Here is a 27,940-nt window from a genome sequence, read left to right on the forward strand (position 1 = left end):
CCCTGTACACCTGCATTCCGCATGGAGATGGCCTCAAGGCCCTCCGCTTCTTCCTGTCCCGCAGGCCCGACCAGTCCCCCTCCACCGACACTCTCATCCGCCTAGCTGAACTCGTCCTCACACTCAACAACTTCTCTTTTGACTCCTCCCACTTCCTACAGACTAAGGGGGTGGCCATGGGCACCCGCATGGGCCCCAGCTATGCCTGCCTCTTTGTAGGTTACGTGGAACAGTCCCTCTTCCGCACCTACACAGGCCCCAAACCCCACCTCTTCCTCCGGTACATTGATGACTGTTTCGGCGCCGCCTCTTGCTCCCCAGAGGAGCTCGAACAGTTCATCCACTTCACCAACACCTTCCACCCCAACCTTCAGTTCATCTGGGCCATTTCCAGCACATCCCTCACCTTCCTGGACCTCTCAGTCTCCATCTCAGGCAACCAGCTTGTAACTCATGTCCATTTCAAGCCCACCGACTCCCACAACTACCTAGAATACACCTCCTCCCACCCACCCTCCTGCAAAAATTCCATCCCCTATTCCCAATTCCTCCGCCTCCGCCGCATCTGCTCCCACGATAAGACATTCCACTCCCGCACATCCCAGATGTCCAAGTTCTTTAAGGACCGCAACTTTCCCCCCACAGTGATCAAGAACGCCCTTGACCGCGTCTCCCGTATTTCCCGCAACACATCCCTCACACCCCACCCCCGCCACAACCGCCCAAAGAGGATCCCCCTCGTTCTCACACACCACCCCACCAACCTCCGGATACAACGCATCATCCTCCGACACTTCCGCCATTTACAATCCGACCCCACCACCCAAGACATTTTTCCATCCCCTCCCCTGTCTGCTTTCCGGAGAGACCACTCTCTCCGTGACTCCCTTGTTCGCTCCACACTGCCCTCCAACTCCACCACACCCGGCACCTTCCCCTGCAACCGCAGGAAATGCTACACTTGTCCCCACACCTCCTCCCTCACCCCTATCGCAGGCCCCAAGATGACATTCCACATTAAGCAGAGGTTCACCTGCACATCTGCCAATGTGGTATACTGCATCCATTGTACCCGGTGCGGCTTCCTCTACATTGGGGAAACCAAGCGGAGGCTTGGAGACCGCTTTGCAGAACACCTCCGCTCAGTTCGCAACAAACAACTGCACCTCCCAGTCGCAAACCATTTCCACTCCCCCTCCCATTCTCTAGATGACATGTCCAGCATGGGCCTCCTGCACTGCCACAATGATGCCACCCGAAGGTTGCAGGAACAGCAACTCATATTCCGCCTGGGAACCCTGCAGCCATATGGTATCAATGTGGACTTCAACAGTTTCAAAATCTCCCCTTCCCCTACTGCATCCCTAAACCAGCCTAGTTCGTCCCCTCCCCCCACTGCACCACACAACCAGCCCAGCTCTTCCCCCCCACCCACTGCATCCCAAAACCAGTCCAACCTGTCTCTGCCTCCCTAACCTGTTCTTCCTCTCACCCATCCCTTCCTCCCACACCAAGCCGCACCCCCAGCTACCTACTAACCTCATCCCACCTCCTTGACCTGTCCGTCTTCCCTGGACTGACCTATCCCCTCCCTACCTCCCCACCTATACTCTCTCCACCTATCTTCTTTACTCTCCATCTTCGGTCCACCTCCCCCTCTCTCCCTATTTATTCCAGCTCCCTCTCCCCATCCCCCTCTCTGATGAAGGGTCTAGGCCCGAAACATCAGCTTTTGTGCTCCTGAGATGCTGCTTGGCCTGCTGTGTTCATCCAGCCTCACATTTTATTATATGAAACATCTTACCTTTTTTGTTAGTGTATAAACCAACTGGTACAGCAAAGGGCTGGAGTCGACTCTCAGTGTGTAGTTACCTGTGTAAAAGATGGAAAGATCACGAATAAAAGGACATGAACAAAAAATCACAAATAGTAACCCACAATTGTTCTGATGGAATGGTTATCTTTCCAGATTCAGTAAAATTCACATTTTAATTGTTTCAATGGCAGATGTTAGCATCATTACATGACCATTTAAGTTACTTTACGGCAGTCGCATTTTTTAAAAGAAACAGTTAGAAAATTATTAGAGTATAAATTTCTGCCGAATGGCATCATGAAGGCCTGCTCAACTAGTCTCATGAATTTGAATGCTGGTGATCGCGATCAATATTCTTTTCAAATTTTTCTTTCTTTACCTCTGTAAAGAGATCTCCATAATTAAGATTGATAAAGACTAATTTCATATACTGATTAATTTATAAGGCATTTAACAAGTTGTAGTTCTTCTTAACTGGTAACTCCCTACTGCCTAGTTGAACCGTGCCTTGTCACTGGCAAATGCACAAGATGCAGTGAGTTGCACCTGATGTCAAGACACCAGACTTCTCATGAAATTCTGCCATAAGTCTCGCCACAGCCCATGTTCTTCAGGCTAAGTTTCAACATAGATATTCAATGCAGAATCTTTGGGCTGGTAGAACGTAAGGAATGGATGGAGGAGAGGTTATTGGCTGTTGATTCTGCTCTGCCAATCGGTAGAATCACAGAACCATACGATCATAGAATCATGTCAACCCTCTGTTCTTTTACAGAAATGTTGTTCTTTGAATTCTGTTCTAGCTTGTCTAAGACAATTAACTAATCTTTGGTATGGAACAAGTCATTCAGATTTATTTCACTTCACTGTATTGAATCATGCAGGGTTAATAGGTCAAGATATCTGCTCAATGATGTTGCTACAAAAAATTTTGACAACTGTTTTGTCAAAAGAAGTTTCTGTGAGGAAATCTGATCTATGTCATTGTTTGCCCAGCAGTATGGAAAATAACTCATGGATTCATCAATGTTTACAGTATAGGGCGATAGCCAATTGGCCCATAGAGTCCACGTCACTCAACAAATACTTGACTCTAATCCCATTGTCCAGCTCTTGGCCCACAGCCGAGATGCTATGGCAACACAATTGAAATCTAAATGCTGCTTAAATTTTGAGAGTTTCTGACTCAACTTCTCTTTCAGGCAGCGAGTTCAATATTTCTACCACCCTCTAGGTGAGAAATAAATTATCCTCAACTCTCCCGTTACCCTCTGACTTGCCTCTTGGTTATTGACCCCCTCCCAAGGGAGAAGAACCTTGCTAGCCACACATTCTTTGTCCCTCCTAATCTTTTGGCATGTAAGAGAAAATGTCATATGACGAGAGAGTGGATTGGTTAGGAGAATGTTTATGGGAGTTTAGAAAAACAAGGGGAGATCTCTTGGTGATCAATAAAATTCTAACATGATGAGCGTAAGTGCAGGAAGGTTGCTCCCGATGACCGGGGCCACAGTTTAAGGAAACAGGCTATTTAGGTCTGAGATGAGGAGAAACATCTTTACCCAGAGAGTGGTGAGCCTGTGGAATTCTGTGCAACAAAAAGCAGTTGAGGTCAAAACAATGAATCCTTTCAAGAAGGGTATAAATAAAGGTCTTAGGGCTAAAGGGAACAAAGCACATGGGCAAAAGTGGGAACAGCGTACTGAGTTGGATGATCAGCTATGTTCATAGCGCATGATGGAGAAGGCTTGAAGGGTTAAATGGCCAACTCTTCCTATTTCCTATGATTCTCTACTTATCTGTAGGTCCCCTCTCAGCCTTCATTGCTCAAAGGAAAACAACCCCAGCCTGACCAGCACAGACAGCATCCTTGCGAATCTCTTCTGCAACTTCAATAATGCAAACACGTTCTTCCTATAATGTGGAGACCAGAACTGCATGCTGTGCTCCAGTTGTAATCCTACAAATTTTTCTTGCAGATCCAGTATAAACTCTCTGCTCTTATATTCTAAGCCTCGGCTAATAAAGGAAAGTGTCCCATTGCCTTCTTAACCATCTTATCTACTCATCCTGCTACCTTCACGGATCTGTGGACATACGCACCAAGATCCCTCTGATCTTCAATACTTTTGAGGATGGTATCATTCAATGTGATCCCTTCCCTTGTTAGCCTTGCTATATGCATTAACTCACACTCTTCTGGGTTAAATTCCATTTGCCATTGCTCTGCCCAGCCAACTGGTTCATTGATATCGTCCTGAGGTTTACAGTTATCTTTTCTCTATTTATCATCCACCCAAGTTTTCTGTCATCCACAAATTTCGTGATCATACCCCCACATTCATGTCCAAATCATTTAATGAACATTAGAAACAGCAAGGGTCTCAACACTGAGCTCTGCTGAACCCCAGTGGAAGCAAACTTCCAGTTACAAAACATGTCTCTAACATCACCCTCTGCTTTCTGCTTTTTTGACAATTTTGAATCCAACATGTCACTTTACGTTGGATCCCTTGGGTTGCTTCTTTCTTGACCAGTCTGCTTTGACAGACCTTATCACCGCCTTGCAAAAGTTCCTACAGACCACATTACATGCAGAATCCTCATAAACACTCTTGGTTACCTCCTCAAAAAAATTAATTACGTTTGGCAACAACAATCCACAAGACCATAAGACATAGGAGTGGGAGTAAGGCCATTCGGCCCATCAAGTCCACTCCGCCATTTAAATCTTGGCTGATGGGCATTTCAACTCCACTTCCCTGCACTCTCCCCGTAGCCCTTGATTCCTTCTGAGATCAAGAATTTGTCGATCTCTGACTTGAAGGCATCCAACGCCCCGGCCTCCACTGCACTCCGTGGCAATGAATTCCACAAGCCCACCACTCTCTGGCTGAAGAAATGTTGTCTCATTTCAGTTTTAAATTTATCCCCTCTAATTTTAAGGCTGTGCCCACAGGTCCTCGTCTCCCTGCCTAACGGAAACAACTTCCTAGCGTCCACTCCTTCTAAACCATACATTATCTTGTAAGTTTCTACTAGATCTCCCCTCAACCTTCTAAGCTCTAATGAGTACAGTCCCAGGATCCTTAGCCATTCATCATACGTTAAACCTACCATTCCAGGGATCATCCACGTGAATCTCCGCTGGACACGCTCCAGGGCTAGTATGTCCTTCCTGAGGTGTGGGGCCCAAAATTGGGCACAGTATTCAAAATGGGGCCGAACTAGAGCTTTATAAAGCCTCAGAAGCACATCACTGCTTTTATATTCCAACCCTCTTGAGATAAACAACAACATTCGCTTTCTTAATTATGGACTCTATCTGCAACTTAACCTTTACAGAATCCTGTACCAACACTCGCAGATCCCTTTGTACTTCTGCTTTGCGAATTTTCTCATCATTTAGAAAATAGTCCATGCCTGTATTCTTTTTTCCAAAGTGCAAAACCTCACATTTACTCACATTGAATTTCATCAGCCATTTCCTGGAACACTCTCCTAAACTGTCTAAATCTTTCTGCAGCTTCCCCACCTCCTCAGTACTACCTGCCTGTTCACCTACCTTTGTATCATCGGCAAACTTCGCCAGAATGCCCCCAGTCCCTTCATCCAGATCATTAATATGAACAGCTGCGGCCCCAACACTGAACCCTGCGGGACACCACTCGTCACCGGTTGCCATTCCGAAAAAGAGCCTTTTATCCCAACTCTCTGCCTTCTGTCAGACAGCCAATCCTCAATCCAAGCCAGTAGCTCACCTCGAACACCATGGGCCCTCACCTTGCTCAGCAGCCTCCCGTGAGGCACCGTATCAAAGGCCTTTTGGAAGTCTAGATAGATAACATCTACTGGGTTTCCTTGGTCTAACATACTTGTTACCTCTTCAAAGAATTCTAACCGGTTTGTCAGGCACGACCTCCCTTACTAAATACATGCTGACTTGTTTTAATCTGACCCTGAACTTCCAGGAATTTAGAAAGAAATCTCATCCTTGACAATGGATTCTAGAATTTTACCAACTACCGAGGTTAGGCTAATTGGCCTATAATTTTCCATCTTTTGCCTTGATCCTTTCTTAAACAACGGGGTTACAACAGTAATTTTCCAATCATCTGGGACTATCCCTGACTCCAGTGACTTTTGAAAGATCACTACCAAAGCCTCCGCTATTTCCTCAGCTACCTCCCTCAGAACTCCAGGATGTAGCCCATCGGGGGGGGGAGAGATTTATCAATTTTTAGACCTTTTAGCTTTTCTAGCACTTTCTCTTTTGTAATGCCTACCATCCAGTCCTTAACAGATTCATACCGACTTTAATGCATGAATCAACATCTCTCCAAGTGCAGATATATTCTGTCCTTCAAACTTCTTTCTAGTTTATTGAGGTCTGACTCTCGATTAAACTTTAAAAATATAAAACATAGGCGCCAAGTTAGCCTGGAGCAGTGTCTTTACAGCAGTAGGACTGGGCTATTTTCTGGGCCTGTAGATTGTTGAGATGGCCTTTAGTAGAGTGCTGCGCTCTTCCATTCAGATGTGGGAGATTAGGGAGAGTTTCCATGATACTGATGGCTACGTCTGCAGGAAGTGTATTTGGTTGCTAATCCTATTGGAGCATGTGGATCAGTTGGAGCAGCAGTTAGAGGTACTGAGGAATTTATAGGAGCTAGGGTGTGTTGCAGGAAGGTAGAAAAACTATCGATACAGTCAGGTAGATGGGTTACCACTCGAAAAGGCAGGGGAGGTAGGCAGACAGTGCAGAGTCTCCTGTGGCTATCCCCATCTTGAACAAATACGCTGTTCTGGAAAATGCAGTAGGTGAGGGACTCACAGGGAATGTAGCACTGACAAGCAGGTTTCTGGTACTGAGACTGGCTCTAATGTAACAAGGTGTATGTCAAGTTCTAAGCAGCAAATTTGTGTAAGAGTCTCTCCGGTCAGAGGCACAGACAGATCTTTCTGCAGCTGACAGAGAGACATTGGAATAGAGTGTTGCCTCCCTGGTGCCAAGATCAAGGAAATCTTGGACAGGGTGTAGAATATTCTCAAAGGGAAGAGAGAGCAGCAGGAGGTTGTTGTACACATTTGAACTAACGAAAGAGGAACAGAAAAGGACAAGATACTGAGGACAGTATATAGGAAGTTAGGCAGGAATTTAAAAAGTAGGTCCTCAATGCTAGTATTATCTAGATTACTCTCAGTGCCAAGAGCTAGTGAGGTTAGGACTAGGAAGATAAATGAATGTGTGGCTGATTCACTGGTGCATTAGACAAGGATTCACATTTTGGGATCATTGGAATCTCTTCTGGGGTCAAAGTGACCTATATAAGGAGGAGATATTGCACCTGAATTGGAAGGGGACTAATATACCAGTGGGGAGATTTGCTAGGGGAATTTAAACTAGTTGGGGTTGGGGGATGGCAAGTGGGGACTTAGTGAGAGAAGAGATCAAACTGAGACTGGTGCAGTTGGGAAAAGGAGTAAGTCAAACAGAAATTGTCATGGCAGGCAGAAACAAGGCAGAGAATGAGGTAGGACTGATAAATTAAACTGCATTTATTACAATACAAGAGGTCTAATAAGTAAGGTAGATGAACTCAGGGCAATGATGGGGAACACAGGACTGGATGTCAGAGTGATTATACAGATGTGGCTCAGGGATGGACAGGATTGGCAGCTTAACGTTCCAGTGTATAGATGATATAGGAAGGATAGAAGGGGGGGGGGCAAGAAAGGAGGAGGTGTGACTTTTTTGTAACATTACAGCTGTACTTAGGGAGGATATTCCTGGGAGTACGTTCAAGGGCGTTATTTGAGTGGAACTGAGAAATAACAAAGGGATGATCACCTAGCTAGGATTGTACTATAGATGACCCCATCTCAAACTGGCAGTGGGAAACTGATAAACAAATCTGTAAGGAGATCTCATCTATCTGTAAGAATAATAGAAGATTTTAACTTTCCAAACATAGACGGGGACTGCCACAGTGTTAGGGGCTTGGACAGAGAGGAATTTAAGTGTGTACAAAAAGGTTTTCTAATTCAATGTATGGACGCATCTTCTAGTAGAAGGCGCAAAACTTGACTTACTCTTGGAACATAAGGCAAGGCAGGTGACTGAGGTATCAGTAGAGGAGCACTTTGGGACCAGTGATCATAACTGTATTAGTTTTAAAATAGTGATAGAAAAAGATAGAACCAGGTCTAACAGTTAAAGTTCTAAAATGGAGGAAAGCCAATTTTGATGGTATGAGGCAAGAATGTTCAAAAGTTGATTGGGGGCTGATATTCATGGATAAAGGAATGGCTGGAAAATGGGAAGTCTTCAAAAATGAGATAATGAGAGTCCAGAGACAGTATGTTCCTGTTAGGGTGAAGGGCAAGGCTGGTCAGTGTAGGAATTCTAGATGATTAGTGAAATTGAAGTTCTGGTCAAGAAAAAGAAGAAAGCGTAAGGCAGGTATAGACAGCAGGGATTGAGCGAATTCTAGAAGAGTATAAAGGCAGTAGAAATATACTTAAGGGAGAAGTCAGGACATCAGAATCCAAAGGAATTCCACAACTACATTAAGGACAAAAGAATAACTAGGGAGAGAATAGGGCCCCTTAAAAGTCAGCAAGGCTGCCTATGTGTGGAACCGCAGGAGATGAGGGAGATACTAAATGAATATTTCACATCCGTGTTTACTGTGGAGAAGGATATTGAAGATAGAGAATTTGGAAATAAATAGCGACGTCTTAAAGTGTCCATATTACTGAGGATATGGTGCTGGAATTCTTAAAGTGCATAAAGATGGATAAATCCCCAGAAAGGGATCAGTGTACCCTAGAGCTCTGTGGAAAGCTGTGGAAGTAATTGGTGGCCCCCTTGCTAAGATATTTGCCTCATCGAAGGCCACTGGTAAGGTGCTGGAAGAGTGGAGGTTGGCCAATGTGGTGCTATTATTTAAGAAAAGTGGTAAGGAAAAGCCAGGGAACTATAGACCAGTGAACCTGACATCAGTGGTGGCATGTTGTTGGAAGGGATCCTAAGGGACAGGATTGACCTGTATTTGGAAAGGCAGGGACTGATTAGGGATACTCAACATGGTTTTGTGCATGGAAAATCATGTCTCACTAACCTGATTGGGTTTTTTGAACAGGAAATGAAGAGTATTGATGAAGGCAGAATGTGGACGTGATCTATGTGGACTTCAGTAAGGTGTTTGACAAGGTTCCTCATGGTAGACTGTGTAGCAAGGTTAGATGACATGGAATACAGGGAGAATTAGTCATTTGGATATAGGACCGGCTCAAGGATAGAAGACGTGGGTAGTGGTGGAGAGTTGCTTTTCAGACTGGGGGCCAGCAACCAGTGGTGTGCCACAAAGACTGGTGCTGTACTCACTGCTTTTCATCATTTAAGTAAATGATTTGGATGTGAACAAAAAAGTATGGTTAGTAATTTTGCAGACGACACCAAAATTGGAGGTGCAGTGGACAGGGAAAAAGGTCACCTTACAATACAATGGAACTTTGATCAGATGGGCCAATGGGCCGAGGAGTGGCAGAAGAAGGTTAATTTACATAAATGTGAAGTGCTGCATTTTGGAAAGGCAAATGAAGGCAGGTCTTATCCTTAATGGTTAAGGTCCTGGGAAATCTTGCTGATCAGAGAGACCTTGGAGTGTAGGATCATAGTTCATTGAAAGTGGAGACCCTGGTATACAGGATAACGAAGGAGGTGTTTGGTATGTTTGCCTTCATTGGTCACTGCACTGAGGATAGGAGTTGGGAGGTCATGTTGTGGCTATACAGGACATCGGTTAGACCACTTTTGGAATACTGCATTCAGTTCTGGTATTCCTGCTTTAGGAAGGATGCTGTGAACCTTGAAAGGGTTTAGAAAAGATTTCCAAGGATGTTGCCAGGATTGGAGTGTTTGAGCAGTAGGAAGAGGTCAAATAGGCTGTGGTTATTTTCCCTGGAGTGTCAGAGGCTGAAGGGTGACCTTATGGAGGTTTACAAAATCATGAGCGGCATTGATCGGCGGATTAGCCAAAGTCTTTTTCCTGGGGTGGAAAAGTCCAAAACCAGAGGAGCTTGGGTATTAAAGTGAAAAGGGAAAGATTTAAAAGGGATCCAAGGGGCAATTTCTTTCATACAGAAAGTGGTGTGTGTATGGAATGAGCTGCCAGAGGAAGTGGTGGAGGCTAGTACAATAACAACATTTAAAAGGCATCTGGATGAGTGCATGAATAGGAAGGGTTTAAGGGGAATATGGGCCAAGTGCTGGATATCTGGTCAGTATGGACGAGTTGGAGCGAAAGGTATGCTACCATGCAGTACAGTCTATGGCCCTATGAGTAAAGGACAACTGGCTGCAGAGTTTAACAAAAAGCTTCTGATTTCTTCACGTTCTCAGCTAATTACCATCATCTGCAGCAAGTGCAGCATACCACAGTCATACGTCTGAACAAAACTAGGCAAAAATATACCATGATAATAAAGTGTGAAGCTGGATGAACACAGCAAGCCAAGCAGCATCTCAGGAGCACAAAAGCTGACGTTTTGGGCCTAGACCCTTCATCAGAGGCCCGAAGGCCCGAAACGTCAGCTTTTGTGCTCCTGAGATGCTGCTTGGCCTGCTGTGTTCATCCAGCTTCACACTTTATTATCTTGGATTCTCCAGCATCTGCAGTTCCCATTATCACAAAAATATAGCATCGCTGGCCATAAGGTGAAAACTAGCATACCACAAATGCAAGGCTGCCAGAAGTTAAAACACTAGTAAAAGAGTGTGGAAGTCAGAGAAAGTAAGAAGTGGGTTTAACAAGGCTAAATGAAATATATTCAATTTCAAGGAATCTGAAGAATAAGACAGATGTGCTGAGGGAAAGAAACAAATATAGAAATTGCTGCAGAAACTCAATAGGCAGCATCTGTGGAGAAAAAACAGTTTATATTTCAAAGTTCAGTAATCCTTCTTTAGAACAGGCATAGAGGACACAGAATGGTACATGGGATTAGGACATCATAGCTATGTCAAAACTTACTGAAAGATGGTAGGATTGACAACTTAGTTTTCCTGGTTATAGACTATTCAGATGAAATAGGGAGGGGAATGGAAGAGGAAAGGGTTTGCAAAACTGATCAAGAAATCAGTTATATCTTGGAAGGATCATCAAATGTGACCTGACATATAGAAGCAAAAACCACAAAGGAGGCAAACTCATTTTTGGGTATGTATGGTATACTCCCAAAAAGTCAGGGAGATAGTGGATCAAATATGCAATCACATTTAAGAGAAATGTAAGAATAATATGACAATATTGGCACAGGACTTTAACTAGAAAATATTAACAGGGAAATTTTTAGTGTGCAAGGTAGGTAGGGATCAAAACATTTAAATTCCATCAAGGACAGCATTGTTTTTTGGCCAGTATTTAGAAAGCCTAAAAAGGGAGTGGCAGTTCTAGACTTTGTATTTGGAAATGAATTCAGGCAGGTGGAAGACTTGTCAGTTAGGAAGTTTTTTTGGAAATAGTAACCATTACTCAGATTTTGAATAGTTATGGAAAAGGATAAGGGTGAGCCACAAATAAAAGTTCTAAACTGGGAAGAAGTGAACTTTACACTGATAAAACTTGATTTGCCTCAAGTGGGCTAGGAGCAACTTACAGCTGAAACTCTGTCAGAACAATGGGAGGCATTCAAGGAGGAAATAGCAAGAGTACAAGGCAAATACGTTGTCGTAAATACAAAAAGTTTGATAATGACTGAAGAACATTGGATGTCAAAGGACTTGAAGGTTAGCATTAAGTAAAAAAGAGCAGTTCATAGCAAATTCTGGGGGTTAAATATGGCAGAGTCCTTACAGTATAAAAAGTGTAGGATGGAAATTAGAAAATAATTTAGAAAAGCTGAGAGTGCATGGTGGGTAAAATAAAGGAAAATCTTTTTTAAACATATGAAGAGCAAAGGAGCTCAGAAAAGAGTAGGCCCCCCATTAGGGACCATAAAGTTAATAAGTGTGCAGATGAAGAAAATGTGGCACAGTCCTCAGTGACTACTTTTTAAATAGTCTTTACAATGGAAAAGGATAATGCAGGCATAGACATCAGAAACTGTGAAATATTAGAATAAACTAACATGACATTTCACTACTTTTAATGCCCCTCTGAGCAGTCAGTGTACAGAGATATAATCTGCTAGTTGTTTAATACTCTATTGTACCAACTGTTGTTTATGGCTTCTGATTTGATCAATTTCTAGTCACAGCCTTTTAATCACCTGGGAATAGAACATTGCCATTTCTGCTGTCAGGTTTCATGCAATAGAATTGGATCATGTATGCTTCTCAATTTTTCTCTGCTGTAGATTCTGACAAGATAATAAAAGTTGATTCTTCATAACCTTCTGAGGGAAGTGAATTCCACCCACTGGATATTTCACAAGAGGCCAAGTATAAATGAGGTCGGCATTACACAGCTATCAAAGGCACGAGAAACACTAGGGCTGCAATTTTGGTTTTGTCCCTTGTAACAATTATTGTAAATACATTATTATCATTGAATGCAGACTATTACAAATCAGTTATGCTTCAAAGCTAAATTGTAGGTCAGATGATTGATATCATGCTTGATACAAGCAAAAATACAGTCACCTAGTCAGAGGCATACATGGTTGCCATACCACGACAGATCTCCTGCAAAAATAGCTACCAGCACAAGTATTTCAGCACTAATGTGCACATGTGTGGTGTTTGGTACTCTCCATTAAATAAAAATAAAAACAAAATTAAAGTATTTGATAGTAATAAATAAAACAAGAAGCAGCGAATTGTTCAGATATAGCTTTGCGATGGTTGTCAAGCTTTTGAATGTTACATTCTGCTTTCTTGCAGGGATTTTCAAGCTTCTGGGGTTCCAGCACAACAACCAAACTGTTGGTTTGTGGTTAGGATTTCATACACTATTATCAATAAACCATTAGTAACAATGTGGCATGTGATTCACTGATGGATACAATAAATAAATTGTGTATGCAGCTGCATACTTCACAAACTGATTTCAAAAAATTAGAAAAAAATTCACAAATCTGTTACAAACTACCAGAATTTTCTAATTTCAGTTGTTTTCATTTACTGTACCTTCTATGGCCGAATCTGCATTGATATATGCCACTCCCCGCTCCTGTAGTAGTTTTGTATTGTCCTTGTAAAAATAGCAAAACATTATTGAAACCAACGGTAACTTAGATCCCTTTATTCAATATATCTATACGTATGTTGGTCTTGCCTCAATCATTGGGATGTTTAAAATTAGTGCCTCATATTACGAGCTACTACACTTGAAGTACTTAATTGATTGTACTGCATTTTTGGACACAAGAGGTAGTGAACGGTGCATATAAATGGGAGTTTCTTATTTAAATCCGAATAAATTCAGAACAATTCAAAAAACAGTTGCTAATATGAATCATTTCCCATATTTTCTTAAAAGGAAAGAGAAAATTTCTAGCTACTAGCTAAGTAGGCAGTACCCTGGATCCCAACTAAACCCTCACCTTCTTTCTGGAAATTATCAGAACATAGCATTTTATTTTAACCAAGGTTTCTTTGCAAACTATCATTAACCTATTTCCCCATTTCACTGTAAATTGTTGAATTTGTTCGAGGATCAGCAAATTTGAATTCTCCATCTAGTTTTAAGAGGAGAAGAGTGGATTCACAACTAGTATTTTTAACTCAAATAAAGTTAACCATGTGGGTATGAAAGCTGAGCTAACTGGTTAGGCAGATAACTATGATAATGGGAACTGCAGATGCTGGAGAATCCAAGACAACAAACTGTGGAGCTGGATGAACACAGCAGGCCAAGCAGCATCTCAGGAGCACAAAAGCTGATGTTTCGGGCCGAGACCCTTCATCAGAGAGGAGGATGGGGAGAGGGAACTGGAATAAATAGGGAGAGAGGGGGAGGCGGACCGAAGATGGAGAGAAAAGAACATAGGTAGAGTGGAGAGTACAGGTGGGGAGGTAGGGAGGGGATAGGTCAGTCCAGGGAAGATGGACAGGTCAAGGAGGCGGGATGAGGTGGTAGGTAGGAAATGGAGGTGTGGCTTGAGGTGGGAGGAAGGGATGGGTGAGAGGAAGAACAAGTTAGGGAAGCAGAGACAGGCTGGGCTGGTTTTGGGATGCAGTGGGGGGAGGGGACGAGCTGGGCTGGTTTTGTGATGCAGTCGGGGGAAGGGAAGAACTGGGCTGGTTTTGGGATGTAGTAGGGGAAGGGGAGATTTTGAAGCTTGTGAAGTCCACGTTGATACCATTGGGCTGCAGGGTTCCCAAGCGGAATATCAGTTGCTGTTCCTGCAACCTGCGGCTGGCAACATTGTGGCACTGCAGGAGGCCCATGATGGACATGTCGTCTGAGGAATGGGAGGGGGATTTGAAATGGTTTGCGACTGGGAGGTGCAGTTGTTTGTTGCGAACCGAGCGGAGGTGTTCTGCAAAGCGGTCCTCAAGCCTCCGCTTGGTTTCCCCAATGTAGAGGAAGCCACACCAGGTGCAATGGATACAATATACCACATTGGCAGATGTGCAGGTGAACATCTGTTTGATATGGAAGGTCCTCCAGTGGCCTGGGATGGGGGTGAGGGAGGAGGTGTGGGGGCAAGTGTAGCACTTCCTGCGGTTGCAGGGGAAGGTCCCGGGTGTGGTGGGGTTGGAGGGGAGTGTGAAGCGGACAAGGGAGTCGTGGAGAGAGCGGTCTCTCCGGAAGGCAGACAAGGGTGGGGGTGGAAAAATGGCTTTGGTGGTGGGGTCGGATTGTAGATGGCGGAAGTGTCGGAGGATGATACGTTGTATCCGGAGGTTGGTGGGGTGGTAAGTGAGGACGAGGGGGATCCTCCTGGCATGCACCGGCACCTCCAGGCACTGCAATCCAGCCTGCCCCAGCTCATAGCCTCCCTCTCCCAGACCTGCAAAGGACCTCTGCTGTTTTTTAACCTCTGCAGGATCCACAGACTGTACACCCAGTTCTACTCAGCTTTACTGGACTCCAAAAATCCTAAGTACAACAAACTCACTGGCTCCTGCCACCAACTAGAGGATTCCTGCACCTCCCAAACCTGAGCATGTCCTTGTCCCTCCCCCACCATGTATCCGCCGCCATTGACCATGAGGACATGGCCGGTGGCCCGACCGATGACGTCACTTCCGCGGCCGCGTACGCGACCGCTGCTGCAGTCACCGCCTCCACTTCCAGAACCAACTCCATACAAATCACCCTCACCGCTGCTGCTGCCACCCACTCCGCTCCGCCCACAGCCGACAGAACCCCACCCGCAGCCGACGCCACTGACGGAACCCCGCCCACAGGCAACGCCGCCAACGGAACCCCGTCCACAGCCAATGCTGACGGAACCCCGCCCACAGCCGACGCCGCCGGAACCCCGTGCACAGCCTCCACAGCCAGCAACCCCAGAGCAGACAGCCACACTGAGCCCTGCCGAATCTTGACCATTACCCCAGACCTCCCACTGACTGAGGACGAACGGTCAGTCCGAAGCAAGGAGCTCACCTTTGTCCCCCTCCATCCTCACATCAACGAATACCAGTCATATAGAACATAGAACATAGAACAGTACAGCACAGAACAGGCCCTTCAGCCCACAATGTTGTGCCGACCATTAATCCTCATGTATGCACCCTCAAATTTCTGTGACCATATGCATGTCCAGCAGTCTCTTAAATGACCCCAATGACCTTGCTTCCACAACTGCTGCTGGCAACGCATTCCATGCTGTCACAACTCTCTGTGTAAAGAACCCGCCTCTGACATCCTCTCTATACTTTCCACCGACCAGCTTAAAACTATGACCCCTCGTGCTAGCCATTTCTGCCCTGGGAAATAGTCTCTGGCTATCAACTCTATCTATGCCTCTCATTATCTTGTATACCTCAATTAGGTCCCCTCTCCTCCTCCTTTTCTCCAATGAAGAGAGACCGAGCTCAGTCAACCTCTCTTCATATGATAAGCCCTCCAGTCCAGGCAGCATCCTGGTAAACCTCCTCTGAACCCTCTCCAAAGTATCCACATCTTTCCTATAATAGGGCGACCAGAACTGGACACAGTATTCCAAGTGCAGTCTAACCAAAGTTTTATAGAGCTGCAACAAGATCTCACGACTCTTAAACTCAATCCCCCTGTTAATGAAAGCCAAAACACCATATGCTTTCTTAACAACCCTGTCCACTTGGGTGGCCATTTTAAGGGATCTATGTATCTGCACACCAATTTCCCTCTGTTCCTCCACACTGCCAAGAATCCTATCCTTAATCCTGTACTCAGCTTTCAAATTCGACCTTCCAAAATGCATCACCTCGCATTTATCCAGGTTGAACTCCATCTGCCACCTCTCAGCCCATCTCTGCATCCTGTCAATGTCCCGCTGCAGCCTACAACAGCCCTCTACACTGTCAACGACACCGCCGACCTTTGTGTCGTCTGCAAACTTGCTGACCCATCCTTCAATCCCCTCATCCAAGTCATTAATAAAAATTACAAACAGTAGAGGCCCAAGGACAGAGCCTTGTGGAACCCCACTCACCACTGACTTCCAGGCAGAATATTTTCCTTCTACTACCACTCACTGTCTTCTGTTGGCCAGCCAATTCTGTATCACGTTTGGACATCGAGCAGTTTTTCCGCCACCATCGCCTCCACGCTTACTTCTTTAACCAGGAGCCTAACCCTCCCTCCACTGACCCCTTCACCCTACTCCAACACAAGTCCTCCTCCTGGACACCACCCCGAGGCCTCCTACCCTCCCTTGAACTTTTCATCTCCAACTGCCATTGAGACATCAACCGCCTCAACCTCTCCACCCCTCTCACCTACTCCAATCTCTCCCCTGCAGAACGGGCAGACCTCCGCTCCCTCTGCTCCAACCCCAACCTCAGCACCAAACCCGCAGACAAGGGTGGCGCAGTGGAAGTATGGCGCACTGACCTCTACATCGCCGAAGCCAAACGCCAACTCTCTCATACCTCCTCCTACCGCCCCCTTGTTCATGACCCCACCCCCGAGCACCAAACCATCATCTCCAACACCATCCATGACCTCATCACCTCAGGGGACCTCCCACCCACGGCCTCCAACCTCATTGTTCCCCAACCCCGCACGGCCCGTTTCGATCTCCTTCCCAAAATCCACAAACCTGCCTGCCCTGGTCGACCCATCGTCTCAGCCTGCTCCTGCCCCACCGAACTCATCTCCACCTATCTGGACCTCATTTTCTCCCCTTTGGTCCAGGAACTCCCTACCTACGTCCGTGACACCACCACGCCCTCCACGTCCTCCAGAACTTCCAATTCCCCGGCTCCCAACACCTCATTTTCACCATGGACGTCTAGTCCCTATACACCTGTATTCCTCATGCAGATGGCCTCAAGGCCCTCCGCTTCTTCATGTCCCGCAGGCCCGACCAATCCCCCTCCACCAACACCCTCATCCGCCTAGCCGAACTCGTCTTCACCCTCAACAACTTCTCTTTTGATTCCTCCCACTTCCTACAGACAAAGTGGGTGGCCAAGGGTACCCGCATGGGCCCAAGCTATGCCTGCTTCTTTGTAGGTTATGTGGAACAGTCCCTCTTCCACACCTACACAGGCCCCAAACCCCACCTCTTCCTCCGGTACATTGATGACTGTATCGGCGCTGCCTCTTGCTCCCCAGAGGAGCTCGAACAGTTCATCCACTTTACCAACACCTTCCACCCCAACCTCAAGTTCACCTGGGCCATCTCCAACACATCCCTCACCTTCCTGGACCTCTCAGTCTCCATCTCAGGTAACCAGCTAGAAACTGATGTCCATTTTAAGCCCACTGACTCCCACAGCTAGCTAGAATACACCTCCTTCCACCTACCCTCCTGCAAAAATTCCATCCCCTATTCCCAATTCCTCTGCCTCCGCCGCATCTGCTCCCAGGATGAGGCATTCCACTCCCGCACATCCCAGATGTCCACGTTCTTCCAGGACCGCAACTTTCCCCCCGCAATGGTCGAGAACACCCTTGACTGCGTCTCACGCATTTCCCACAACACATCCCTCACATCCTGCCCCCGCCACAACCGCCCCCAGAGGATCCCCCTCGTCCTCACATACCACCCCACCAACCTCCGAATACAACTTATCATCCTCTGACACTTCCACCATCTACAATCCGACCCCACCACCTAAGACATTTTTCCATCCCCACCCTTGTCTGCCTTTCGGAGAGACCACTCTCTCCGCGACTCCCTTGTCCGCTACACACTCCCCTCCAACTCCACCACACCCGGCACCTTCCCCTGCAACCGCAGGAAGTGCTACACTTGCCCCCACACCTCCTCCCTCACCCCCATCCCAGGCCCCAGGATGACTTTCCATATTAAGCAGAGGTTCACCTGCACATCTGCCAATGTGGTATATTGTATCCAATGCACCTGGTGTGGCTTGCTCATCATTGGGGAAACCAAGCGGAGGCTTGAGGACCGCTTTGCAGAACACCTCCGCTCGGTTCAGAACAAACAACTGCACCTCCCAGTCGCAAACCATTTCAACTCCTCCTCCCATTCCTCAGATGACATGTCCATCATGGGACTCCTGCAGTGCCACAACGATTCCACCCGAAGGTTGCAGGAACAGCAACTCATATTCCACTTGGGAACCCTGCAGCCCAATGGTATCAACGTGGACTTCACAAGCTTCAAAATCTCCCCTTCTCCCACTGCATCCAAAAACCAGCCCAGTTCGTCCCCTCCCCCCACTGCATCCCAAAACCAGCCCAGCCTGTCTCTGCTTCCCTAACCTGTTCTTCCTCTCACCCATCCCTTCCTCCTACCTCAAGCCGCACCTACACTTTCTAACTACCACCTCATCCCACCTCCTTGACCTGTCCATCTTCCCTGGACTGACCTATCCCCTCCCTACCTCCCCACCTATACTCTCCTCTCTACCTATCTTCTTTTCTCTCCATCTTCGGTCCGCCTCCCCCTCCCTCCCTATTTATTCCAGTTCCCTCTCCCCATCCTCCTCTCTGATGAAGGGTCTCGGCCCGAAACATCAGCTTTTGAGCACCTGAGATGCTGCTTGGCCTGCTGTGTTCATCCAGCTCCACACTTTGTTATCTAGGCAGATAACTATGTTGTGTTTCAAATCCCAAAGTAGCTTAAAATCTGACACTATGGTATTGCTGAGATGAAAAGTTGCAAACTAAATAATTAAAAAGAGTGAAATTACAGTAGAAGTTAGTGTTGAGAGAATTATGCACATTGCTTCTCATTGCTTAGAGACTGAAATCTACAAGCAATAGACATGTTACTCTAGAATTTCAAACAACTTACCTCTGCCCACTCTGTGGAACCCAGTAATCCAAATTCTTCTGCATCCCAGCTGGCAAATATTATGGTTCTTCTCGGCCTCCAGCCTACATAGAATCAAATAACAACAATGCAAAATGTTTGCCTTTAAAGGTATTTTGTTTTTTTGCCAATCAACTCACACTTACCGGCAGTTGTAATAACAAACTGATTTTGGTATTTAACCCTGAAGATATACAGTAATAACATACTACATAAGACAAAGATCTAAGTATTGCTTTGTTACTACAAAGGTGAACATTTATACAGTTACACAGATAAAATACTGCTGATGCTGGAAATGTGAAGCAAACAGAGTGCTGAAGAAACTCAGTAGGTCAAAAAGGAAACAAACAGTCAATTATCATTTGAGAGTTTCACTTTCAAGACCAAGATTTATTATCAATTTTCATTTGTCCTTGAGATGGCGGTGACAATTCCCTCTTTAAACTATTATAGTCCAGGTGTTATAGGGAAACTTACAGTGCTGTTTGGACAAGCCGCTGTAGGATCTTGACTTTTGATGGTGAAGATATGATAATTTTGAGTCATGATGGTGTGTGGCTTGCAGGGGAACTTAGAAGGGTGACATTTCCACTTATCTGCTGTCTTTCTCCACATGATAGAATTTGAATGGATTTGAGACAAATTTGAAAGATGTTCCTGAAGGAGGTGTGGTGAGATGTTGTGCATCTTATTGACTGATAACATAGAATGTTGTTGTTCTCTGCATCGTTGATGTTAGTGGCTGTTTAAGATGTTGGCTGGAATGCTGATCACATCACCGGCGTGTAAAGACCAATTCTTTTTATTTTCTTTTGTCTGACTGTGGACCAAAATGGGGAAGGTCAGTCTTAAACCAAGGGCTGAAAAAAGAATTGCTGCACTTTTAAAATCAAGTTACTGAACTCATTGGGTGTTGTGTTTATCCGGATGCTTTGCAAACAATAGGAGAGGTGAGAAAATGCCAAGCACCAGAGTATGTGTGTGTGTGTCGGTCTGTCTGTCTACGTGTTTGTGTGTGCCTGTGTATGAGTGCAGAATGAGATTCAGCCAGGAACAGATGATTGTTTGGTTTGTGGAATTGCAACCAGTTGTGTATGCCAGAAGTCATCAACCTAACAACAGTTCTGTTTTCTGGGCAGCTGGACAGCTAGTGCGTGAGAATTATACAGAGGCAAAAGATCTTCAGGTGGGAAAGAAGGAGGGTCTGTCTATTTTTCTGTAGCAAAGTAATTCATGCCTGGAGCAGTTAGTATTTCTCTCTTGTGTCGCCCGAAAAGAACTGAAAGAAATTGGAAGGAAGGAGACCAGAGGCCTGAGGTCTTCAAACATCTCATCAAAGCCGATGGACTGGTGCTATTGAGTTGTGATCCCTCAGTAAATTCTTCTCTACAAATAACATCCGTGTTTTTTAGTACATTTATTTGTATGTACAGATTTTAAAGGGGATTAGAGTTATATGTTGTTAGTTTTGTTTACCGGTGGTGAAACTTATTTCTAGTGAACAGTGGTTTGTTTGGATCAGCGATTATCCTATTGAATGGGGGAGCAGGCTCCATGGGCTGAACAGCTTACTCCTGTTCCTTTTTCCAACGGTCTAAGTGTAAAGTACAGGAACATGGTTTGTGTCTTCCGTTAACCTGATTGTATCAGGTAGGTAAATTGTGGGTTTTGTGTGCATTTACTTCTGCGGAGATTTTGGGAGTAGTGGGTCTTGAGAATCAGCACACTTGGGCTGCAACATGAAAATTTGAGTTAGTAAATATGAATGATTATTCAACAACAATCCTGATAGTAGTGATAATGGGAACTGCAGATGCTGGAGAATCCAAGACAACAAAGTGTGGAGCTGGATGAACACAGCAGGCCAAGCAGCATCTCAGGAGCACAAAAGCTGACGTTTCGGGCCTAGACCCTTCATCAGAGAGCTGGTTGTGCACACCTTAGTACAACCAAGAATAATCTGAACAGTGATATTTTCCATGTTGAATAGTTTACAGAGGTTGGCCTTCTATTTAAGTTGTCACTTGGATATTGTGCCTGAGATCTGCCCATGCCTGTGGAACTGTACTTCAGGAAAGTTTGGTAAATTTCAAGAGCGGGGAAAATTTCAGGAGAAAAAAGGCCAATTATAGTACTAAGAAGAGGCAATCTGGTTGGCTAAGAGTTCAGAGTACTATTTGTTAGACAGAAAATGTATGGTTGCGATACTTGCTAATAACATTGCCACCAAATTAACAGTATCACAATGGTAGTAAACAGGACAACTTACATTGAAATGTAAGTTAATCTCAGAAAACTGGTTGAAGCCAGACAAATAATCAGAGTCAAACAGGAAGATGTCCTTTAAAGATAAATTAATGGAAGACAACATGCAAGGACACAGTACATCCAATGTTTGATCACGCTGAGAGCTAGCCAATTTACAACGAGAAGAGGGTGTTGCACAAGCTCTTTCAAACACTGCATTTTGTATGTAAACCCTAGAAAAAGTCTCATATGACTGGGCAAGAAGGAACGCAGAAGATGTATTCTAAGAAGAGAGACTTGTATCAATGGGAAGATTTCCATTAAACCAAACACAAAAATTTCAATCAAAGATCACGCCTAAGTGACTTATGGTCATCTAAGATTGACTAATTGATTAACTGCATTTTAATTGAAACTGTTCTGTTCAAAATATTAAAGAAAGATATTGTATTTAGTGTGAGATTCCATCAATTGTATTTCTCAATCTTTGAAATTATGAAAGAGGTAAACTCATCTACGCAGCAAAATGGTGCCATTGCTTGCACTACATTCAGAGACATTTACTTTCCTCCATCAGTTTTGTAAAACTTCTCACAGCTTCATGGACAACAACAGCTCCAGACACTGGATCAATAGCACCAAATCCCCAGGCATCACGATGCCCTCCAAGAATGACGTACCGATCTGTAACAGTAAAGAAACAGGGGAAAAAACTGTATCAGAGATAATGGGAACTGCAGATGCTGAGAATCCAAGATAATAAAGTGTGAAGCTGGATGAACACAGCAGGCCAAGCAGCATCTCAGGAGCACAAAAGCTGATGTTTCGGGCCGAGACCCTTCATCAGAGAGGGGGATAGGGTGAGGGTTCTGGAATAAATAGGGAGAGAGGGGGAGGCGGACCGAAGATGGAGAGAAAAGAAGATAGGTGGAGAGGAGAGTATAGGTGGGGAGGTAGGGAGGGGATAGGTCAGTCCAGGGAAGATGGACAGGTCAAGGAGGCGGGATGAGGTGGTAGGTAGGAAATGGAGGTGCGGCTTGGGGTGGGAGGAAGGGATGGGTGAGAGGAAGAACAGGTTAGGGAGGCAAAGACAGGCTGGGCTGGTTTTGGGATGCAGTGGGGGGAGGGGAAGAGCTGGGCTGGTTGTGTGATGCAGTGGGGGGAGGGGACGAACTGGGCTGGTTTTGGGATGCGGTGGGGGAAGGGGAGATTTTGAAGCTGGTGAAGTCCACATTGATACCATTGGGCTGCAGGGTTCCCAAGCGGAATATGAGTTGCTGTCCCTGCAACCTTCGGGTGGCATCATTGTGGCACTGCAGGAGGCCCATGATGAACATGTCATCTAAAGAATGGGAGGGGGAGTTGAAATGGTTCACGACTGGGAGGTGCAGTTGTTTATTGCGAACCGAGCGGAGGTGTCCTGCAAAGCGGTCCCCAAGCCTCCACTTGGTTTCCCCAGTGTAGAGGTAGCCACACCGGGTACAATGGATACAGTATACCACATTGGCAGATGTGTAGGTGAACCTCTGCTTAATATGGAAAGTCATCTTGGGGCCTGGGATAGGGGTGAGGGAAGAGGTGTGGGGGCAAGTGTAGGGTTGCAGGGGAAGGTGCCGGGTATGGTGGGGTTGGAGGGGAGTGTGGAGCGAACAAGGGAGTCACGGAGAGAGTGGTCTCTCCGGAAGGCAGACAAGGTGGGGATGGAAAAATGTCTTGGGTGGTGGGGTCGGATTGTAGATGGCGGAAGTGTCGGAGGATGATGCGTTGTATCCGGAGGTTGGTGGGGTGATGTGTGAGAACGAGGGGGATCCTCTTTGGCGGTTGTGGCGGGGGAAGGGTGTGAGGGATGTATTGCGGGAGATGCGGTCAAGGGCGTTCTCGACCACTGTGGGGGGAAAGTTGCGGTCCTTGAAGAACTTGGACATCTGGGATGTGCGGGAGTGGAATGCCTCATCCTGGGAGCAGATGCGGCGGAGGCGGAGGAATTGGGAATAGGGGATGGAATTTTTGCAGGAGGGTGGGTGGGAGGAGGTGTATTCTAGGTAGCTGTGGGAGTCGGTGGGCTTAAAATGGACATCAGTTTCTATCTGGTTGCCTGAGATGGAGACTGAGAGGTCCAGGAAGGTGAGGCATGTGTTGGAGATGGCCCAGGTGAACTTGAGTTTGGGGTGGAAGGTGTTGGTGAAGTGGATGAACTGTTCGATGAACTGGGGAGCAAGAGGCGGCGCCGATACAGTCATCAATGTACCGGAGGAAGAGGTGGGGTTTGGGGCCTGTGTAGGTGCGGAAGAGGGACTGTTCCACGTAACCTACAAAGAGGCAGGCATAGCTGGGGCCCATGCGGGTACCCTTGGCCACCCACTTTGTCTGTAGGAAGTGGGAGGAATCAAAAGAGAAGTTGTTGAGGGTGAGGACGAGTTCGGCTAGGTGGAAGAGGGTGTCAGTGGAGGGGGACAGGTCGGGCCTGCGGGACAGGAAGAAGCAGAGGGCCTTGAGGCCATCTGCATGCGGAATACAGCTGTATAGGGACTGGACGTCCGTGGTGAAATTGAGGTGTTGGGAGCCGGGGAAGTGGAAGTTCTGGAGGAGGTGGAGGGCGTGGGTGGTGTCACGGATGTAGGTAGGGAGTTGCTGGACCAAAGCAGAGAAAATGTAGTCCAGATAGGTGGAGATGAGTTCGGTAAGACAGGAACAGGCTGAGACAATGGGTCGACCAGGGCAGGCAGGTTTGTGGATTTTGGGAAGGAGATCGAAACGGGCCGTGCGGCGTTGGGAAATAATAAGTTTGGAGGCTGTGGGTGGGAGGTCCCCTGAGGTGATGAGGTCATGAATGGTGTTGGAGATGATGGGAGGAAGTGCTACACTTGCCCCCGCACCTCCTCCCTCACCCCATCCCAGGCCCCAAGATGACTTTCCATATTAAGCAGAGGTTCACCTGCACATCTGCCAATGTGGTATACTGTATCCATTGTACCCGGTGTGGCTACCTCTACATTGGGGAAACCAAGCAGAGGCTTGGGGACCACTTTGCAGAACACCTCTGCTCGGTTCGCAATAAACTACTGCACCTCCCAGTCGCAAACCATTTCAACTCCCCCTCCCATTCTTTAGATGACATGTCCATCATGGGCCTCCTGCAGTGCCACAATGATGCCACCCGAAGGTTGCAGGAACAGCAACTCATATTCCACTTGGGAACCCTGCAGCCCAATGGTATCAATGTGGACTTCACAAGCTTCAAAATCTCCCCTTTCCCCACTGCATCCCAAAACCAGCCCAGCTCGTCCCCTCTCCCCACTGCATCCCAAAACCAGCCCAGCTCATCCCTGCCTGCCTAACCTGTTCTTCCTCTCACCCATCCCATCCTCCCACCTCCATTTCCTACCTACTAACCTCACCCCAACTCCTTGACCTGTCCATCTTCCCTGGACTGACCTATCTCCTCCCTACCTCCCCACCTATACGCTCCTCTCCACCTATCTTCTTTTCTCTCCATCTTCGGTCCGCCTCCCCCTCTCTCCTTATTTATTCCAGAACCCTGACCCGAACCCCCTCTCTGATGAAGGGTCTAGGCCCGAAACGTCAGCTTTTGTGCTCCTGAGATGCTGCTTGGCCTGCTGTGTTCATCCAGCTTCACAGTTTATTATCAGGGGAAAAAACTGTCCTTTTACCTTTATCATCCAACCTCACTTTTTTCTTTTTTTATTGAATATAAGGTAAGTGACTTGTTACGAATCCATAAGGCAGCTATATGTTCATGTTAGAAGTGGAAACAATTTTTATTTTTGAAGCTTTCATGATCAATGGCATGCACTTCCAAGTCAAATGGTAAATAATACTCTCTGCATTTGATACAATGTCAGAGCTTCTCCACTGTATAATTTGTTAAAAATTATTTAAAAAACCATGGCTACAATTACATGCAATATTCCCAAAATATATACAATATTTTGAAAGGCTAAAGAATCCCAGCACTACAGAAATATACAGAAATGTTTTCACCTGGTTCTACCGCTCCTCGAATCTTGCCAATCACGTTGTAAATTCGTCTAACCTCATTTCTCGTGTAAACATGCATTCTGACTTTGCTAAAATTTAAAATAAACCTCTTAGTGTTCCAGTAGAAAAAAATAGTCATTCAAGTACCGAAGTTAATATTCACATTATCCCATTTTACATTCTTGCACACAATGGAAAGTTCAACCCTTGGGGAGAACGCAGATTAACAAGAACAGGAGTGAGGGGGTTAAAAAGGATTTGAATAAGATTTTGGCAACAGTGTTTCAGATAATTTCAAGTATTGGAGGTTGAGATATAAAAGTTCAATCTAAGCAGCTTTGAATAGTTGAGTCCGGATGTATCAAAAAGCATGGATGAAGATTTAAGCAACAGTTGAGCTGAAACTTCAGATGGGCAATGTCATGGAGTGGTTGGCCTTTGTCATGGCAAGGGTATGAATTTAGATCATGGCTGATTGTTTGTGTTTAAATTATATCTTGACTCCCCTGTCTAACATCTGTATTTTTTAAAAAATTCATTCAGTATAGTAGTTGGGACATCATGTTACAGCTGTATTGGACATTGGTCAGGCCACTTTTAGAATATTGCATTCAGTTCTGGTCTCCATACTATCAGGAAGATGTCATTAAAGTTGGAATGGATCAGAAAAGATTTACAAGGATGTTGCCAGGATTGGAAGGTTTAAGCTATAGGGGGATGCAAATTAAGATGGGGAATTTTTTTTTCCCCTGGAGTACTAGGCGCTAAGGGGTGGCCTTATAGAGGTTTATAAAATCATGAGGGGCATGGATAAAGTGAATTGTCAAAGCCTTTTCCCCAGAGTGAAGGAGTCCAAAACTAGAGGGCACAAGATTTAAAATAGGAGGGGAATGATTTAAAACAGACCTACGAGCAACTTTTTCATGTATAGGGTATTACATGTATGGAATGAGGTGCCAGAGGAAGTGGTGGAGGCTGGTACAATTGTAACATGTTAAAGACATCTGGATGTACACATAAATAGGAAGGTTTTAGATGGATATGGGCCAAATGCTAGCAAGTGACACTTGGTCAGTTTAGGATATCTGGTCAATGCAGAGGAGTTGCACTGAAGGGTCTGTTTCTGTGTTGCATAAGTCTATGACTCTAGGGTCTGCTTCCACTGACTTCTGAGGTGAAGGGTTTAAAAGTTGCAAAGCCCTCTGAGAGGAATAAAAATCTCTAATCTGTGTCTGGAAAGACCACATCAAATTTTAAACCCGTTCCCTAGTTCTGGACGCACCCAGAAAAGGAGCCAGTCATTCCATGTTTTTCTTGTCAATACCTTTCAGGATCTTAGACACTTCTATCATGTCACACCTTGTATACTCTAGTGGAAACAAGATAGCCTATCCAACCTATCCTCATGAGAGAGATTCAGGTATCATCCCAAGTATCAATATAGCAAACCCCTCTGAACCATCTCCAATGCCTTTATATCCTTACTTAAATATACTCACTTATGTGTGAGATGTAGTCTCACCAACACACTGTATAACTGAAGTATAACATACTGACTTGTCGAGTTCAATTCATCTCATAACAAAGGATTGTAGCTGTACTTGCATTATTACCTTTGAGACTCATGCAACAAACAACTCTTGCCTTGGAATTCTGCAATTGGCTTCTGTTTAAGTAACAGTCTGCTTTTTCATTCTTCTTGCTGAAGTGAACAATTTCATATTCTCCCATATTATACTCCACCTGCCATATTTCTGCCCAATTTATATTCATTTGCAACTTCCTGGTGTCTTCTTCACAATAGCCACCATATTTTCATCTCTTCATCTAAGTTATTAATGTAAATGATAAAACATGGAGGGCCCAGTACAGAACCCTGTGAAACTCTATTGATCGTATCCTGGTAATCAGGTCCATTTATGCATATTCTCCATTTTCTGCCAGCTGGATAACCTTCTATCCATGGTCCACACCCCACATACCATGGGCTTTTATTTCCACAATCACATTTGTCAAGGCACCTTACCAATGCCCTCCAGAAATCCAAATATAATGTGCCACAAGGTTCCCCTTTACCCACATAACACATTACTACTTCAGATAACTCTAATAAGCTGAATAAGCATGATTTCTGTATGACAAAACTACGCTTACTTTTCCTAATAACCTGAGTGTTTCTAAGTATGCAGTTCTAATCTCTTTCATATGATTGTAACATGTTCCCAAGACATGATGTGGAGGTGCTGGTGTTGGATTGGGATGAACAAGTCAGAAGTCACACAACACCAGGTTATAATTCAACAGGCTGATTTGAATCACAATTGTTCAGAGCGCTGCTCCTTCAATCACTTCAGATGGTTGTCATCAGGCCTTTGGCATCCACAACTGGTTACAACTGTCCAATCAGCTAAATCAGCTTTTGTTTGCTAGCCAAATCTCAGTTTGAACATGTATCCCAGAGCTGTGCCATCTCCTTTTGCAAAG

At 45.5% G+C, this 27,940-nt stretch overlaps 1 protein-coding gene across 1 annotated transcript in view; it reads right to left on the reverse strand.

Moving 5' to 3' along the window:
• Nucleotides 1-27,940, reverse strand: part of naalad2 (N-acetylated alpha-linked acidic dipeptidase 2) — a 166,857-nt gene that overhangs the window by 62,539 nt on the left and 76,378 nt on the right. Inside the window, exons 9-13 of the mRNA XM_059646558.1 lie at nt 25,460-25,545; nt 22,022-22,141; nt 19,190-19,272; nt 12,951-13,014; nt 1,805-1,872 (exon numbers count right to left, since the gene is read on the reverse strand). Coding sequence (XP_059502541.1) covers nt 1,805-1,872; nt 12,951-13,014; nt 19,190-19,272; nt 22,022-22,141; nt 25,460-25,545 — 421 coding nt within the window. The remainder of the gene's footprint in view (nt 1-1,804; nt 1,873-12,950; nt 13,015-19,189; nt 19,273-22,021; nt 22,142-25,459; nt 25,546-27,940) is intronic.

This window comes from Stegostoma tigrinum, chromosome 6 (assembly GCF_030684315.1).
Source record: "Stegostoma tigrinum isolate sSteTig4 chromosome 6, sSteTig4.hap1, whole genome shotgun sequence".
In the NCBI taxonomy this organism is placed as follows: Eukaryota; Metazoa; Chordata; class Chondrichthyes; order Orectolobiformes; family Stegostomatidae; genus Stegostoma; species Stegostoma tigrinum.